This window comes from Corvus brachyrhynchos, unplaced genomic scaffold (genome assembly GCF_000691975.1).
Source record: "Corvus brachyrhynchos isolate BGI_N302 unplaced genomic scaffold, ASM69197v1 scaffold105, whole genome shotgun sequence".
In the NCBI taxonomy this organism is placed as follows: Eukaryota; Metazoa; Chordata; class Aves; order Passeriformes; family Corvidae; genus Corvus; species Corvus brachyrhynchos.
The window spans coordinates 1,591,437-1,610,492 of NW_008238452.1; the positions used below are offsets into that span (position 1 = coordinate 1,591,437).

The 19,056-nt window shown below is 36.6% G+C and overlaps 1 protein-coding gene across 2 annotated transcripts in view; it reads left to right on the plus strand.

The window, feature by feature from the left end:
- Positions 1–6: 6 nt before the first annotated feature.
- The window catches only part of SCLT1 (sodium channel and clathrin linker 1), a 30,743-nt gene continuing 11,693 nt past the window's right edge, over positions 7–19,056 (plus strand). For both annotated transcript variants that reach the window (XR_001862819.1, XM_017736916.1), the window contains exons 1-18: positions 7–69; positions 1,914–1,981; positions 2,619–2,671; positions 3,549–3,618; positions 4,469–4,524; positions 4,882–5,014; positions 5,769–5,891; positions 7,489–7,554; positions 9,424–9,494; positions 11,921–12,011; positions 12,180–12,271; positions 12,887–13,064; positions 14,664–14,762; positions 15,263–15,334; positions 16,036–16,110; positions 16,582–16,727; positions 17,015–17,207; positions 18,583–18,779. Coding sequence is in view for 1 of the 2 variants with exons in the window: in XM_017736916.1 (XP_017592405.1) it covers positions 1,928–1,981; positions 2,619–2,671; positions 3,549–3,618; positions 4,469–4,524; positions 4,882–5,014; positions 5,769–5,891; positions 7,489–7,554; positions 9,424–9,494; positions 11,921–12,011; positions 12,180–12,271; positions 12,887–13,064; positions 14,664–14,762; positions 15,263–15,334; positions 16,036–16,110; positions 16,582–16,727; positions 17,015–17,207; positions 18,583–18,779 (1,769 nt within the window). In the remaining variant the exon portion in view is untranslated. The remainder of the gene's footprint in view (positions 70–1,913; positions 1,982–2,618; positions 2,672–3,548; positions 3,619–4,468; positions 4,525–4,881; positions 5,015–5,768; positions 5,892–7,488; positions 7,555–9,423; positions 9,495–11,920; positions 12,012–12,179; positions 12,272–12,886; positions 13,065–14,663; positions 14,763–15,262; positions 15,335–16,035; positions 16,111–16,581; positions 16,728–17,014; positions 17,208–18,582; positions 18,780–19,056) is intronic.

The window sequence follows — 19,056 nt, forward strand, 5'->3', positions numbered from 1 at the left end:
GGAGAAGCGGCATTTCACTGGGGGTTCGCGGAGTTTGCGTGGGGAAAGCTGGGAACAAGGCACGGCCAGGTGAGTGTTGGTAGTGAGGGGTTTGTGTTCCGTAGCTTTTCCGGTGTTCGCTGCAGTGAGTAGCAGCATGGATAGTACTTTTAGCTAAACACTAATAATTAAAAGCTGCTAATGGTGGTAATAGCTAAAAACAGATGCATTTTTGTGTGAATGCCTCTTTAGTTATGAAACCACGGCGTTTCCTGTGCTTTATTTACACTTGAAAGCTCTCTTGCCAGTTATTCGAGAAATTTGCTGTACAGACGAAAATCGGTATTTTTAATTATGTGCTATCAGATACATTATTGATGAGTTTAATATAACTTAATATGAGTTGATCAGAGTACATCTCAGTTACATACCAACAAAATACTGGCCAAAAAAATTGCTTCTGCAGAGTTTATATTCCTGTAAGTAGGAGATGGGGTAGATGCATCATCCCAAGGACTGTCACTGTCCCTAGTTACTGCTGCAGGCAAACTTGGCAGTAAGACCTGGTCAGTGTGCATGCAGTGTTTGCAGCTGTGCATCACTCAGGTCTCAGAATTTCAGTGGGTACTAGGTTTCTTGTGGTGCCTTTGGGTGGCCAAAGGTGAAGGAGCAAGTTTTGATTCCAAGGATTTCATTTGCAGAAAAGCTTCAGCCTGCGATAACAGAGTCATTCTGGTTCAAAAATCTGTATCTTTCTTGAGCTTTGCAAGAGTATTTATTGTGATGTGAACAAAATATGGTTTTTTCAAGTATTGGAATTTTGCCTTTTCATATGTATTTACTTTGGCTGTAGCTTCTTATTTTATAAATCTTTAGACTCCAAGTAAAACTCAAATTGAATTCTCTGTGAAGTGATAAGAATTGCCTCTCCTATCAAAGAGTTTAATCCTCTTTTTAAAAAAAAATTTATCCATTTTCACAAGTGCTAAAAGACAGATCTGAAGTTGTCTTGTATGCCAGCTGAGCCCTGAGCTGTTTGAGGCCTACCCTGAGTCTGATACATGGATTGATGTTTCTCTTGCTTCATGAATGTGGAATCTAAGTTCTAAAACACTGAACGTGTGTAATACAGCTGAAAAGAGATTCTCTAAGCACTATTATATTTAGTGTCGTAGAATAAGTGTTTGTTGTGTTAAATATATAGCTGTAAAGAAGGTTGAGTTTTACCTGAATTCTTTTTGAAATTTTAGTAGTGAGACCTACAAATCATGATCCTCCATTCCATTACATATTTTTGTGATACGCTGCTGCACACACGCAGCTTTTTTTCAGGATGTACTTAATGCATTACTGTTGAAGGTGAGCTTCTATAAGTGATGTTTAAAATCTGTCCCTTTTTGCACCTGTGGGCTCTCAAGTTTACGTCCTTTGGCTGGTAAGGGCAGTAACTTTCCCCTTCCTCTTCCCTGGCATTCCTTTGCTGTTGTTACCTCCTTTCTGTCCTCACTGTCTTTTTCCTATATCCTCCTTGAGAAGTTTAGAACTTGTAAAAGAACTGCATGTGTCAAGAAAAGTAGGCAAAAAGTTGTTTAAATCAAAATATAGCCATTGCCTTCCCGACTTCCTTTTTCTTCTTTGTTACCCATTCCAGTTACGAAACTGTTACGCAGATTCTTACGAAACAGAACAAAAATATTTCTTAAAGAAAACAGAATTTGAAAGGAATGGAATTCATTATTATTATTCTTACAGTTCCTGTAGGTTTTTTCAAGTCCTGGGTTTTTCTGAACAGTTGTGCTAAATAGAAGAATTTTAGAAGTACTTTTTTTGCCCTCAAAGCACTCTAGTGTTAAACGTATTTCTGACTGCCAGTCACGTTTACGTAGATAAAGGCCTATGTTACAGCCGTGTTTCTCAAACGTGGTGTTTTTCAGATCAGCGGCTGAAAATGGCACTTGGACACCACGAAACTGATGAGGTTCTGAGAGTTACTGCTGAGCAGGTATGTGAACTCAGGGATGGAAGTCGTAAGAATTTTTTGATGAGGATTTGTGATAAACAGCTTTGCAAATATGGAGCACAGCCCGCTTCAGTGTTGTCTGGCCCTGTTTTGGATCCATCATACAATGCAGCAACAGCAAAGCAAAACTGCCCTAGCCGTGAATTAGGGTATTTTGGGTGCATTTTTAAATGTTTTATCCCTGAAAGAGCACTTGATTTGTAATTTAGTAGACCTTCTCACTTTTATAGACTTCCCTTTCCTAAGAGATTGGTCACGTGTTGACGTAACCATAAGCCTGTCTGAAAGCTTGTGCAGAAGCTAGGGCTTCAGCACTTTCCTGATGATGAGATGCATGGAAATGAACCAAGCACTTACACAAACCTATGATTGTTCTTTTAAGATTGAGCTGATTTTCCCTCAGATGCAATTACGCTTTAGATCAGAACATCTCCAGGGGGAAAAAAAAAATCATTATTTTTTCATATTGAGCCAGCACTCAAGGGTTTTTGAAAATAAAGCTGAAAGTGATTCTGTGGCATATGGTGTACAGATTACAGACAGTTTTGGGCTTCATATAAAAGTTGAAAACTCCGTACAGTTATATGCAAGTACTAATAAGTAAATTATTCCATTACAGGAACATGCCCTTGGCGGTGATGGCACATCAGGATCCAGGATGACAGACCAAAGGTAACTGATTCCAAGTGATAAGTGGGAATACTGCAGTGTATTGGAAGGAAATCGTCATATGCTCATAGGAGTGTAAATATCCAGGTGAACCAGCTCTTGTGTGTGCATGTGTCTGTAGAGGTGTTACTGTAAAAGTTGTTTTTAGGTGGTATTGTGTTTATTCAGTAACTTAAATTACTGACTTTGCTTCCACAATCTGTAAAATAAAGGATGCGAGATGAATGAAGGAATTCTCTAGTCTAAATTTTGAGAGAATAAACAGAAGTTCTGGTAAGATTGTACTGATCTAGGTAACACAGGCAGCTGCTGTCTGTTGAGATCAGGGGGATGTTTTTAAAAAAAATTTTTGACACTCTTAAACTAACAGTTGTCTAATCAGTAAATGGTTTCATGAACACTGTAATTTCCTCTTACAAAAATAACCTAGTTTTTCTTGTTAGCTTTTAATACAGAATTTTCAGAGAATTGCTATCAATTATGAAAATATTAGGAGGGAGAAAGTATAGAAGTAGAACTACAATGTTCTGCATTATCTTATAGGCCACTCTACTACTGTATGTGAAAGCAGCAATGAAGTCTAGTCTTTTAATATTTGGGATTCTGTGTGAATATATGAAATATTAATGTTGTATTAATGGTCATTTATAATGTCCCATTATATGCTCTGTTATATAGGAGCCTTGCTGTTAATGATCATTATTTAAAAGTAGGGATTAAATTTGTTCATTTGATTCTGGGGAATGTCGAGCTTGGGACTCAAGAAAAGTGACTGTTTTGTTCTGGTCTCTCTAGACTAAGACTTCTTTAAAACTAGTTCATTATCAGAGCATTTCAGCATTTACAAAACTCATTCTAATCATGTTTTTCAACTTCTTAGCTTGTCAGCTCTAATCACAGAGTATGATAAACACATGGAGGAGATGAAAGAACAGCTGCAGCTTTATCAGGTACTGGCATTCCTAACATTTCAAACTGGATCTTCTTTAGTGGTCTTAATATGCAGGCCACTAGTTTTTGTCATGCTTCACAAAGCTGCTGGACTGCAGGCTGCCTCAAGGGGATGAATGGAGAGTTTTCTGTGAAAAGATTGGGAGATTGTCTGAATTGCAGCAGTGTATTATCGTGGGGGTTGAGGTGGAACGGAGCTGTCCTCCTTTCATCCACACGAAATGAAACTTTTTAGTGCTTCGTGGCAGGACTGAAAAGCAAAGTGATGTAAAGACCTTTGGCATACAGAAAGCAATTTTTACTTGTGATCTACATGCTAAAGTTATTCACTGGTTTTGGTTTCATGCACTTAATTTGTTTGATCTGTCCATCATAAAGATTTTGCAAATAGTCTTCACGCTTGATCAATTTCAGAAAGCAGCAGAAGCACTATGGCTTTCTTGCACTAGTAAACAAAACAGCCAGTGTGATTCATACAACTGGAGTTTCTCCTCAGTTAATTCCTAAACTTTTCTCAAATGCTTGCGGTATAAAGGATGAGTTATCTACTCTGCCCCTAAAAACTTGATTTAATTAAAAATCAATCTGTAAGAGCCATAAAAATTTCAAAAGGTTAAGTTTAATGCCTGTGATAACTTCCAGATGCTGAGGTATAACAGGACTTGGCAGCTGTTAAATTTAAGTGGTGTCCTATGACTTGCCTTTAAAAAGCAATTGACTTTCATTTACTGTATTGTGCTGAATTTAATTGTTCATCTTTTATAGTATCAGTCAGAAATACAGGATGAAAGTGTTACCAGAGCTTGTGTAACTTAAATGAGTGCTTACTCTTGCATGTCTTTGTGTCAGGCACAAATGAGTGAGATGAAGCTAAAATTGGAAGAAATCACCAAGGAAAATGAAAGGTAAATAATTGCACTGCCATGTTACTACTACTGTTTCTCATGATTTCTAGACATTAAAAAGGTTTTTTTCTAGGACCTTGAAATCTCTGAAATCTTCAACTGCTAAGTAATGTTAGAGTCTTTCAGTGCTTAATATAGATTGCAGCACTAGATATAGGAGATTTTACCATGTCACTAAAAGAACTAGATGTGAAACTATTCCAAACTGTCCATTGTGTTTATAGAACATAACATAACTGATTTAAATTTGACTTAGAAGGAAGTAGAATGTACAGGTGCAAGGTACAGTGTATTTCATTTGTTTAAAAAATCCCTGTTAAAGAAATACTTTGCTGAACTTAATTCTTTGAATTTCAGGCTGCATGCAGAGTTGAAAGAGTCTCTTGAGAAGCAACTGGAGGCTCTTCCTTTCGTGCATCTGGAAACTGGTATTCCTGCAGATGAAGGCATAGTGAGAACCATTCAAGAGCAACTAAGGCTGGCAAAGCAAGTGTGTGAGATTAAACATTTATATTGTTTTATTTCTCTTGTTATGCCTCGGCTGATTAGAGGAGGCTATTTTATTTCTTGATTCAGAAATTATGTGTTTGGAGTTCCTTAAGGCTGTTTTGAGCCCTTCTTGAACTTAAAAGACCTGAAGAAACTTCTTTCCTAGATTCATGAAATAATTTTTTAATATTGATTTGTGTTAGTAATTTTACCTAGTTGACTTGATCCTTATGTTGAATTCTTGATCACCAACTCAATGAAATATTTTCTTCAATTCATGCTTTTTGTAGTAGCTTGTCGTTGTAATCAAAACTATTGTGAAGTGATACGAGGAGGAAAGTGTATGTGGGATATAGCAAATAATACCTAAATCTGAAAATATAAGCAAATTTTTTCAGCTTATTACAATATATCAATCTTGTTTTGTATGATTAAGTTGAACTCGACAGCTGAATTTTGGTATTTGAATATTATCTCAAGTGTAGGTCTACCTTAAAGACCTGTAAAAAAGTTTGAGCTCTTCAAAAAAAAAATTAAAAAGCAGAAAACTTGGAATTTACTTGTAAGTAGAGTTTGAACTTCCAAGCATCTATTTCTCTGCACCTGAGTTTGGCATTTTCTCTGTGTAATTAAAATATGTGCAGAGAAAAGCATAAGTAATGGCACTTTGTCAAAATAGAAGTTAAGGCCTGTCTTTTTAGAGAATGATAGAGGAAGATAAGTGTGCTATAATAGAATGTTATTCTGTAACTCAGGAAAAAGACCAAGCAGTTGACCGCTGGCAGACGCTGTTACAGGAGCACGATCGACTTCAGCAGCAGTACCAGGAGCGCCTGACTGAAACGCAGATTCTTGTGGCTGAAAGGAAAAAGCAGAATGTAATTTTCATTCATTTTGGTTCATTTTTAGTTTTTTCCGTGTATATATATACGCACAAAATATGCATGTGCATATTAATAATCCTGTGTTTGAATTGAATGGTCAGAAATCTTCAGTGCAGTAAAACATCTGAAAAAGTTGCTCAAGATTTCTGAATTCTGAGGGGAAAGTCTTTCATCTGTTCTCTTGTTTGAATAGTTAGAAAAGTAGTCTCCATTTCCTGCTGTTACTCAGTAAAGAAACATGTGTAAACAGTTGAAAAATCAAGTTCTCTAGTATTTGTCTAATGCTAGCTTGTGTTTAGCAGCCTGGTTCTCTTCTGCTGTGCCTGGGGAAGGCCTTTCAGGAAATTCTTAGAAAAGCTGCTCTGCTCTGGTGAGCTATGTAAAGATGCTCAGTGTGTGAAGAACTAATAGAAACTTGGTGCCTGCATGTACCTTGCTGCATGTATTTCTAGGCCTGTAAAGAGAACCTGAAAATTATTTTAATATTTCATCTCTGGTTTTGAACACATTTGACTTATGGGCACAGTTACAGCTCACCTCAAATATTTTCTTACTGATTTTTGGGGTTTTGTGGTATTAAGTTCACCTTAGTGATGTGATCTTTTCTGAGAAACAGGGTAAGTGTTTGTGCAGCTGTTGTACTCTGCCAAGTTTCATAATTATTTCAAGGAATAGTTAAGAGGACTCTTACCTTTGTGTAGTTCCAGCTTTCTGCTCCTGTTTCTTCTATTAGATTATTTCTTGTGTTGTATTGCAGTTACTAATAACATACTCAAACAGTAGAGTACAGAGAGTCACTGGTAGCTGTGGGAGGGTTTCGGGCTGCCAGATTCCATTTTTATTAGTAACTAAATCTTGGGTGGATATTAATGCCACTGTGACAAGAACAAGGTTAAACAGCCTTTTATTCTTAAATGCTACTGGTCTCCCAGAGAAAACAGCTCTTCAGTTAAATAAACTTCTATTTTAGGTTTAGCTTTCACTGAAGGAGCAGCAAAGAGCTGTCAGAGCTAAACAGAAATAGGTAAGATCAAGTAGAATTAGAATTGATGGAAGGCAAGGAGGAGAGAGGCTGTCATAAGGACTGGATGTAGTTGGTAAGAGAGGAGCAGGAGTAGGTTTCTAGCATATCCTTGGCCTTGAGACTGTTAGATAGCACCATTAGAAGGTGTTTCATCTCAGGGACTTCAGTCCTCTCTCTGCTCTGAAGGCACCTGGCATGCTGTAGATGGTTTTTCTGGGTTATCCTAGTTCTCCTAGGATGATAGACATTCAGGGACTCAAGAGCTTATTTGGTATGGACACAAGACATCCTGTATGGCAAAGAGCAAATTAAAATGTCCATAACAGGCATTTTTGAATTAAGGGGTACATGTCTGCTACTTTGCTTAGCAAAAATGCTTGTAGCAGCCTCACAGTCTGTGTGGCTCTTCAAGGGCACTGCTCATCTGTACTTTCATGTTTTGATAGTAAGTGCATGTGACTTTTGGAAGGAGGCAGTTGCAAATGTTTTCAGTTGACTCTGAAGCTTTCTCATTGTGCACTCTTTATGATTATAATGATTATAAGAAACTCTGAATTCTCTTTTTAGGATCAACTGACTAGCTTTCAGCAGTTGACTCGGCAGCTGCACATGGCCAAGGAGAAGATAGAGTTGGTGAGTAAAACCTTCTGAGCAGTGAACTAGAATTTATTTTCCTCCTTGACCCCCCCAAAGTAAAAAACCAAAGCAAAAAGTCCTTCATACATACACGGTTGAAAAAGAAATTAATGCCAATCAAATTTGCAAACTTCTCCAGCAGCCAGAAAGTAGTGATATCTTTATTCCTGAACTCCAAACACCAGGTCAAGGTGATTGAGAGGTCAGCTTTTAATTTTATGTGAGCTCTTTTATAATTCAGTGGTAAGCTTACACTCAGAATTATAGTGTGTGATTAGTGTACTTCACACATTCAAAAACGTCTTCACAAAGGAAACATTTTTTTTAATTATGCCCTCTTGGATATGCTACCTCTGGCACATGTTTATCCATTCCTACTTTGGTACTGCTGTCTTCAGTGTCTTTGTCCTTTTTGCACATTTTTCTGAGCTCTAATAATCTTCCAATGCTTTATTCACATCCTTAGACTGTGAAGCTTTTTAGTCACTAAGCTTTAGCCTAAGACTTCCAAAACGGACAAACAGTTTTAGGAGAAACTGTCAGGTAGTTTTTTGTAGAAAAATTGAGGTGCAGGAGGGGATGAAGTTTTTAAGTTTTTGATTGAGCAGCTTTGTTTTTGAAAGTCATGATTCCTGTATGATTTTTTTTGAGTGTTTATTTTGAATAATGGCAGTGCAAAAAGACTCATAACCTACTCCAGCAGCCTACTCTTTTGTTTTCTCACTGAAACCTTTTTTCCTCACATCAGAGAAAAGAGTTAAGACAGTATTTAAGATAAAGATAATCCATTTGTTTGCATGATCCAAAAAACATTTGGTGCCATCTGTTACCAAAGGCATAAAGATGTCATGGGATAAAGCATCAAGCCCTTTTTTGAACTAACAAACTGAAAAATAGGAAGAGACACATTAATTAGCCACGTTTTTTATTGTGGTAAAACAGCTGTGTTTCCTAGGTGTGCTCAGGTTGGAATTGTTCAGCATATTTATGCATGTTCTGGAAATGAGATTCAGTATTGAAGCAACAGTGTTCACTGCTGATATTAAAAAACTGATGTGAACTGCAGAAATCTGCAGAAAGATCTTGTTGATTATCTGAGTTAATTTTATCTGACATTTTGTTGATATTAATAAAACCAAAATGTTAACTGTGGGCAAGATGGGGTTTTTGCTTTGGGTACTCCATGATGGTCTTGAAATGGACTGTTACCACCCAGAAAAGATATTTTAGAAGTAGGAAGTGCCTGAAAACAATTCTTAGCAACAGTCAAAAAAGCAAGAAGAACATAACAATTAATAGGAGAGAGGGGGGAAAAGGAGAATATTGTGCCTTTTGAATGCTGCCTGCCATTGTGGTCATCTTTAATATCTCAGTGTAAGGTATATGTGAACTTCAGAAAAGGCTAGTTTTCATAAAAATAGGAAATTATTCTTAAATAGGAAGACAGTGGAACGAGAATTACACCTCCAGTACTGTGGCTTGCATAGAAAAGAAGGAAGGATGAGCAATTGCTCGTTGTCCCTTGTCCCTAAAACACAGGAAGTCTTCACAGCAGTGCGTGGTCTACTGTGTCACAAGGGATTCCAAACTCCTAAACTAGATGGAAGTGCAAATGACAGGTCTCAGCTACTACAGTTAGTGTCTCATGAAGTTCTTACATTACCAAGGTATGGGGAAAGAAGGGGAGGAGCATCTCTCTGCTTTCACCTTTATAAAATACTCTGCATAAACCTTGGCACTTGAAGACCAGCTACAGCGTTAAATTTATGGTACAATATTCTGTGGAAATGTCCTATAATAATTCTGAATGTATAAGATTTTCAATACTGTAATGAACATGTTGCAAATATCTCTTTTTTTTTGCAGACCAATCAGCAGTTTCTGAAAACTGTGACAGAACAAAATGTGGAACTAGAGCAGCTACAAAAACAACTGAGGTATAAACCAGGAAGATTAAAAAAAAAATTAATATCTTTTCTATAGCTTTTCCTAACCTGCTGCTGTGTCATGGGCCTTGTTTGTGCTGCAAGATAATTTCATCCTCGTAGTTACAATGGTTTCAGTAACTGTCTCTGAAGCTTGTTGGACATCATTAGTGTTATGGTAACATATGTCCAGTTAGTGTTATTCCATTCAGCTTTTCCCTGAAATAGTCCACATTTGACCTTTGATTTAAAAGGAAAAAAAGTGTCATTATCACAGCACAATTGATTCTGAAGATAGGCTTTCATTAGAATACAGTTTGCTCAAATGCCAGTTACATGGTTGCTCATCACAGTTCTGAAATTTGAATGTTCAAACAAGCTTCCAATTTTTAATAATTTTAATAAAATTTGCTTTCACTCCATATCAATAAACAGCTCTAAACCACAGGTTCTGTGGAAGTTAAAGGCAAAAGAAGTGTTAATTACACCTGGAGTATATCAAGGAAAAGGCAAAATAATATCTGTGACACAATTTCGTGATGATTTGTGTTTACAGCTGAAGTCTATTCAATGCCAGTTTACTGTGTCTGTTCTCTCTTCTAACTAGTGATGGTTGAGGTCAAATTAAAATTTTTTTTCATTCAACAGTAGATTTATGGATTGAGGTAAAACAAGAAATTCAGTCATTATCTGTCTGTAATTACAGGCACTGATTATGCTCACTTCCTTCTCAGATCAGCCTAAAGTCCTTGCACACCTAAAAACTCTGCTGGGTTTTACTCCCAAAGTTAATAGGAGCAGCTCTGTCTAGCCCTAAAAAGTGCTACAGTGGTTCTCCAAGAAGTCTGGAATATTTTCACCAGTTGCTTCTGGTAAACATGAAGACATAGTCTGCATGGATTATATAGCATATAGTGCAGACAGTTCTAATCCTTTTGGATGTTTTTAATAGTTTTACATGATTTATGGTAATAGAGTGCTAAGTCAGGAATGCAAAAGTAGATTGAAAAAAACCAACTCGTGTGTTGTAGAATTTAGGTTTAAATTAGGTTTGTATGGCCTGGATAAAACACGCAAATTTAAGAAACTTGGCATTGCTAGGGCATGGATCTGCATTTCAGAATCTTAAAGCTCTCAAACAGAGATAACTTGCTAAGATGAGGTTAAAGATAGATTGCATAGTGTAGAATAAAAGCTTCCTCTTTACAATCAATTTGTTGCATTTGCATGCATCTGAATTCAATCTGAATCTGAATTTGGTGTTCAAATGCATTTTTAATACTTAAGGTGCTCTTATTTTTCATGATGTCTTTATTTTTTTCTTATTTTTCCCTTCTTACGCTGCCTTTTGGGTTTTTATTGTTTTACAACACTTAAAATATTTGGCAGGAGGCAATTTAGTGTCCTCCTGAATTTACAGTACTTCTTGTAGGAGAAAGATGCAACGTTTCAGATGGAGAAGGGTCAAAGTTTTGGACCTGCACTGAAGACCCTGCGTTTAGGAATAATGGTTTTATTGTAGATTTTGCTTGTTAAAGAAATTGTAACCAAATTAACTTTTTCAATTAATTGTGCTGAAGTAAAGTATTTGCTGTAAAATTGCTTGGATTATGTATATTTTGCTTAAGATTTTCGTGTATGTACAGTATTGACTTTTATGCCCTTAATTCAAAACCATTATTTCTATAAGGAGTTTTTGTTTGAAGTTGATTGTTAGAAGTATTAAATATTTTCTAGGTTTTTTCATGACTATTGGTGCTGCAGTTTGCATGAGCTAATGTAATACATGTTTTCTCTCTTCTAACTTTATCATAGAGTCAGTCATTGGTTTTTAAATTTAGCCTAATAATTGGGTTACACCCCAGGTGAAGGCTCTCTGTGTCTTTCTGTTCCCAAGTCAGAGGAGGAGGAGGGTTGCTTTTTTCAGCAGACTTTTCTACTGAGGATGAAGAACCACTAGTCATTTACATCATTCACTAAGAATTCCTTTCTTTTTTTTTCCTCTTCTCCTTCAGCCCACAAAAATTACTCAGATTACAAAGCTCATCAGCTAAATTCTTTAGAAGTGTATAATGATTTTTTAAATTCCTAGTCCTATTGCTCTAAAAAGTGAAATCTAATTCTGCAGAAGACTTCTCTGCTACATATCTGTGACTAATTATACTTGTTATTGAATCACTTGAAGTTTTTGATTGCCTAGTCCTCCTCCTTTAATCAAATGCATACACCTTCCTCCTAACCTGTCTTTAAGAAGTCATTTCCACAGGACTTTGGAATTTGGTATTCCTCTCCCTCTCTGCCACACAGTGAGAAGGGGGAAACCTCTTCTGCCCTGTAAGAACAATATTGTGAGGTTTTTCTACCCTTCACAGCTGTTCCAACAAAGTTTTAATGGGCCCTTTTTTTCCTTCTATAATAATTGTTTTCTTGATACACAGGCAAGCCAAAATTGATGGACAGGCAGCAAATGCAAAGCTTGAAGAAATGACAACATTGAAAGAGAAGCTTCAGAGCCAATTGGACAGAAAGGTATTGTAGAGAAAGAAATAATTTGTTGCAGTTGAATGGACAGTCATTTTCTGAATGCTGACGTTAAATTAACTGCAAGTTGTTATCTAGCTTGTTTTATGTAAGTATATCTTTATTTTGTTCAGGGAAGCTCAAACCATGTCTGGATAATACTTTGGTTCTTTCCAGGAAGAAGACAGGATATCTGCCCAGGAGAGAGAAACAGCATCTGACAAACGCTTGCAGCAAATGCAGTCTAGTATGAAACAATTGGAAATAAGGTAAAGAGAGCTCATGGTGTGTTACTAACAAACAAGATACATGCAAAAATTATGCCTTGGCTCTACCAAAATAGAGGGGTTGTCTGTCTTTGTATGTGTTTGTGGCAAACATGTTAGGAAGTAACAGAGAGATGTTTTTGACGATCCCTCTGAGGCTCTCTTGTCCTTTCTTGTGCCTGCCAATACTGACAATCATAGTTAAACAATAAGAATTCCTGAGCTGTTGTGAAATTACCAGTGGTTTTCTGTCTCTAATACTATAGCTGCAACTTCATTGCCCGCATCCAATTACTCCATTTCCTCCACAGAGGAAAACTTTATTTCTTCTGGGGCTGTTCTATTCTGGTTTAATATAGAGCATTTTTAGTGATGTATCCCAGGGTATCACTGGGATTCTTCTAAGGATCTTCTGAGATTAGATATCTGAGTTAACTCCTTTAATTCTGTTTCTTTCTAGGACTTGATTAACCATCAAACTCAAAATACTCTGTCCAAAAACAAGCTGAAAACAATGCAGTTTGGACAATTTATGAACAGATACTTCCTAATAGCTCAGTTTGAATGGATCAGTGTCTTAATTAACCATCACATCGTTAAATTTCTACTGTCTTGTAGACTGTGTGTTACTATTCAAGATGCTGAACGGCTGAGAACAGAAAGAGTAGCCCTGGAGGAACAGATCAGAGAGCTTCAGGCCAAGTCTGCCAATCTAGAAAGTGAGAGGTATGATGCTGTTGTAAAAGTCCAAGATTGCATACAGCTCTTGGAAGAAGCTAACCTGGAAAAAAGTCAGGTAAGTCATTGGATGAAGGTATTACCTAGAAATTAGGGTGTTTAGGATACACAAACTAGCTTCTTTTATGTCTGCTGTGCTAAAATTAGTTGTGCATAGAGAGCAAACTGGGATGTGACCACACATCACTCAGACTTGTCATACAGTATAAACTTCAAAGCATATGTTGGTTGCCTGGACAAAGGTGATCTGAGGGGATAGCACTGTACCTAAACATGAATCTTCCAAAGTTTTTGACAAGAGTTCAGAGTCTCTTACCAAGTACTCACAAACAAATTGGTGGCGTCAGAATAAAAAGGAAGGTTCTGTTATGAATTTATAACTGTTTCCAACAAGACATAGGAAACAAAATAAGTGCAGTCATCAACAAAGAAATCTAGACATGTGGAGAGGCCTTAAAAGAAACTTTTATGTACAATGTGTGATTAAACTATCACAGAATAATGTTGATGCCAAAAATATAGATACGAATATATGGCTCAAGGAGCCAAAACAAAGCAAATAGTTCTTAATTTACTGCTCTGGCTAACATCCTGAATTTTTCAAGCTGGGAAGAAAATTTAATGAACAAAGGGAAAAAAATGTTCTATTAATGAACAGAAGAAAAATGCACATTTATATACATATCTGTTAATATGTTATGTTTTAAATTGTCTTCTCCCTGCTCTGTAGAAGATGGAGGTGGAAATTACAATAACACTTCTTCTGTTCACATTATAAAGCACACGAAGCTAAGCTTATAAACAGACATCTGAAGAATTTTGAGAGTAGTTTGAGTAATAAAAAACAAAGTTGAATTGTATGGGAGCAGTAAAAGAGAGCATGGCCAATGAAATGGCGTGTTACTGCCTGGAGTGAGTAACCTTCCGTGGGTTTAGTTTATTTCATCCATTAGGGGCTTTTTTACGTCCTTCTCCCTTTATGCATATACACATTCTCTGTGTGCCACCTAGGATTCTTGGTAGGTGAGATCAAAAATCCTGTATTCTGTAATCTTTTCTCCTGTTACACTGTAAAATCAGTAGCTTTTTACATCCCCCAGAGGAAGGGTTCCTTGCTACACTTTTTTCTGTAATTCTCACGATTCACTGTTACCCAGCATGAGAGTGTCTGCATGCATGTTCCTTAGCTACTTATAAATCTTTATTCCTTTACTTTTAGTTTTCTGGGAGATGAGTAATTTAATATAAAATGCTTGGCTATATGTAGGAGTGTGTGTGTCTAAAGGTATTCCGTTTCCTAAGAGAGACCTTTCTTATTAGACATCCTGGCCCCAGATAGAACACTGGAGAGTAGTTTTGCCTTTTGCTCTGGATTCCTGTGCTTTCTTCTGTATAATTCCATGCTCAGCCAAAATCTCCCCATCCCAACAGAAACAGGCATCTACTGTCACTAACTCTTTGTGTGGTTCTGATTTACAAGAATGTGCATTTAGTACATGTTTTCACTGTTCTTGTTTTCTTGTTGAGTCTCAGTGTCAGCTACTCCAAAGTAAAAAGGAAAAAAAGGTGTCTTTTGAGCAGTATGGGTTTTTCTATTGGTGCTCCTAGTATCACACTGAAATATCAGTCGTATTTCATTTTGTTATTTTTCTTCTAGGCATTCTTTGAGGAGAAACAAAAGGAAGAAGAAATCAAAAAACTGAAGGATGAAATGTCTCAACTTGCAGAAAGCACTGCTGCAAGAATTAGAAAGGAAGTAAGTTACTATCTTTAGAAAGAATAGGAAGATTTTTTGGTTTTCCTCAGAGTGCAAAGCTACTGCTGGTGCACAGTCATCATGACCAGTTTTCTTACAAGAGTTTGGATAATATAAATGGCAAAGCAGCCTGCTGATAGCACCATACTCTTCAGCATTTATTGTCTAGACGTGTATCCTAAACAAGAACCAAAACTGTTGATGTCTCTGCAGACACTGGTATGGAGAGGTCTGCACTGTGAAGATACGAATGACACTTGTTGTGGCGTCTTCATTTGTGCTTTTGTGTTTTCTAAACACCCTCAGTTAAAGTAGTATGGATTGATAATAATCATTCTTCTAACATTTATATCGTAAGAGTTTTCAGTTATTGCAGTCCCAGGTATTTTCATGCTTTATATACATGCACCACATATAGACTATATGTGTATATGTGTGTCAAAAAGCAAGATGGAAAAGTAGTTTGTGGGACTAATTTTGTAGTTTTGTTTTGGTCACAGGTAGACACTGCAAAGAAGCAATGTAATGTGCAGGTTTCTCGGCTGACAGAAGAAGTTTCAGCTCTTCAGATGGTATGGAGTTGACTGATAAAAGTATTTTCAGTAGCAAAACATTTGAGACTTCTGGGTTTTACTGATCAAATACTTTCGCTAGAATTTAGTATTTTAGGTCAACTAAATGTGATGAATGAGTAATTGTGTAGGACATTCCTCTGTTACTGTGTAGCGCATTACATGCTGCATGTCTCCAGAGATGGGTTCACAGGCATTTTGACAGTGAGATCTGTGCTCTAGAAAATATTTCCCATGTGATGGCTTTTCTTAAGAATCCCTGTTTTTTTCAGAGATACGCTAAACTCAGCCTTCTGTGCTTATCTGTAGTTGTGTGTAGAAATGAAATATATGAAAGCTGATAAACTATCCTAAGAGAGTCTGTGGATCACAGTCATCATATTTTGAATGAACCAGGAACTTGTAAATAAATACATAAAACATCAATAACTACATAATAAATCATGCAGGTGACCACAAGAATTCAGTGCTTATGCACCTATTTATGCATTAGTTTTTTTTAAAAAAGGTTTCATTTTACATTGTCTTAGTCTGTGTATTGAGTGATCCTATAGAGAAGATAATGAGCAGGTAAATATAATCAAATGCATCCATGGCAGGAGCAAGAACTGCATTTACACTGGGAAGGGTTTGGCTTCAGCACTTCTTGAATTTTTATTTTGAATTATTCAATCTTATTTAAAAATGACTTTTATAAAAAGGAATGTGGAGAAAAACAGAGTCAAATTGAACGAGCCATTAGAGAAAAGAGAGCAGTGGAAGAAGAACTTGAAAAGGTAAGGCAACTGTTTGTATTTTTACATCACATTTAAGATCTCATTTCAGAAGGAAAAAATACATAGATTTTTCCTGTTTTTCACGTGTTTCTCCTTTAACTTTCTTATTTTATTTTTGAGTAGATTTTCTTAATTGTAAATTTTCATGTATTTACTTCAAGGTTGTTTAGTTGTTTGGGGTTTTTTTTTCTTAATCAAGAGAATGTTTTAAAGCTGCAACACCAAACTGAAAAAGAAAGTTCTCTGAAAAGTGTAAACAGCAAAAGAGAGATGTTTAATATAATCCAGAGGAGTGCTGGTACATATTCCAGTTAAGATCAACAGACAGGAAACTAAATAAATGTCTGATCAGATCTTTGGAAACTTTTTTTTTCAAGTTGCAGTGACAGTGATAGAAATGCAGTTTTAATTTAAATCATGAGAAAATAGGATGCAATGAGGAGTAAACTTACATATAAGTTTACTCTTCAGGTTTACAGGGAGCACAGAGTGCATGAATCTAACAGTAGACAGCTCGAGCAGCTGCATCAGAAGTATTTACTTGCAGAAGCTGCCAAAGATGACCTTCAGCTGAGTCTGCAGATGATACAAAATAAACTGAAACAACTGGAAATGAAGTAAGTGATGTTACAGATGTTTACAGAAGTAAGAAGAGAAAGCAGTGGAAATTATTTCAGACTTTTCCAATTGTTGAATGTGTGTTAGGGTTTTGTGAAATCTTTTTATTCTGTAGCAGACATAATATCAAGATACCATAATTTTCAAACCCAAGATTGATTTTATCAATTCCATCATGATAAAATTCTTTGCTGATTTGTGCATAGCTCCCGGTCTATATCCTTTGTCCTTTGGTTCAGGAGTTGTTCAATTCTTCAGCTACAGCCAGACTTTCCTTCTCTTTTAGCTCTGAGGAAGAGAAATCTCGTTGCCAGGAAGTTATCTCTAAATTGCAAAGCACTCTGGATTCAGAAAGAGAAAAGAGTGCCTCTGTCAGTGAACAAAGACTAAAACTTCAGCAAGAGAATGAACAATTGCAAAATGAAATGGATGGTTTGAGAAAACTGGCAGTGGAGGCTCAGCAAAGAGCTAAAATAAAGGTATGTTTTATATATATTTTTTTTTTTTTGTAATGTAAGACTAATATTTGCTTAATAAGGCAGCAATTCTAAGAAAAAAGCATTAAATGTTTAAATTAAGATTGAGAGTTTCAATGATGCTTCCTGGTTGCTGCTTAAAAGTAATTTTATTGTTGCATTGTGTGTCCTCAGAATCCATGGGGTAACTCAATCTCTGCTAATTAAATTGTATTTTAATGTGTATTAAATTCTCCGTGAATAGAAGACCCCAGAAGTTCTTTGCTTAAAATAAGATGAATACATTAAGTAATATTGCAATTCCCGATCTTTACTTATTTTTTGTCTCTAATGTGTTAGAAATCTATGTCTGACTTTCTGCCCAGGGTGTTCCTCTACTTGTGTGTGCACCATGTTGTCAGGGCAGCGTGTAACTAATAAATAATTTAATAGTGGGGCTGTCAAACTTGGGCTCTGTATTTTCTGGACAGAAAAAATTCTTCTCTGTGCTTAATCTTGCAAACAAGATTATTGGCTGAAAGCTGGTTTGTTCTTTTTGAACATGTTCCATTAAATGCCCCTGAGCAGACTGGCGGTGGGGTAAGGAATCAGTAGTAACGTCAGTACCCGGATTCATGGTACCCTTGGCTTCTGGAGGGGGGAACAGCTTGGACCCTTGATGTGCTTTCTGAATATACAAAGCTGGTACTTTCCCCTCTGCAGTGTAAAGATACCAAAAAAGGGATCTAAGAATCTGGAGCAATGAAGACAACCTCAGTAAGCAGTTTTACAAGGTGTGAATGGGGACCATCTCCAATCTGGCTTCCACTTTGCACTACAAGATAAAGGAAGCTGTCAAATTTACCAGGAAATCTTGTCCAACTCCAGAACCCTTTGCTTAAACAAAGGATCAGAATCTTGTAACAGATAGGTAGTGGACATGAAGCACAGAAGGCATATACTAAATCTTTGTCTGTCTCATATTTAATCAGACAGGCTTCCATTATAGTCACAGATAAGATTCACTGCTTGATTTCATTTCCCTCTGATGTACCAAGGATTTCAGATGCAGTTAAGAAACTCCTAACACATTTAGCTAGATGAAAAAGAAAGAACGTATTTCTGTGGAGAAAACACCAGGGAGAAGAATAAAGATTACTTACAAAAATAAGCATACACAGCTCATTATCCTTTATTGTCAGTTGTACTATTTGCTTAAATTGGCTTTGGGAACATGTATCTCTGAGTATATAATTAGAAGTTTAATTATTGTATGTTACATGCTTTCAACAAATGTTTATAAATTTTACTCAGGCATTGTAAAACAACTGAAAAAAAAAAAAGGTGAAGAGTGAGAGATTGAGAGATTGATTGTACCGGATTTGTGGGGCTTTTTTAGATAAGCACAATGGAGCATGAGCATGCAGTGAAAGAACATGGGTATGAAGCTCGACTCAAGGAGATGGAGGACACCAGTCACAAGTCCACTGCTGAGCTCAGACGTCTCTTAGTAGCTCAGCAAAAAGCAACAAACCGGTGGAAAGAGGAAACAAAAAACCTCACTGAAACTACAGAAGCCAGGATTCGTAATCTGAAGTAAGTGCAGTTTTGTTCCCCTTCTGCAAAGTGTGTTTCAGATATTATTTTGTGTATGGCAGTAGACCTGTGGTGAAAAACCATGAGGAGCAAACCATCCAGAGTCAAAGATGTGCTTGCAGCAAAACCAAGAAGAATGATGTAAACAGAACTCTTGATGCTCTCTGTGAAGTTAGCACTGAAGTAAAAGTTACACTGTTTCATTATCTTGTTGATAATGTGTGAGTTTTTGTAATGACAAAAGGTAAATTGAATATATTACTTTTGACTTTCCCTT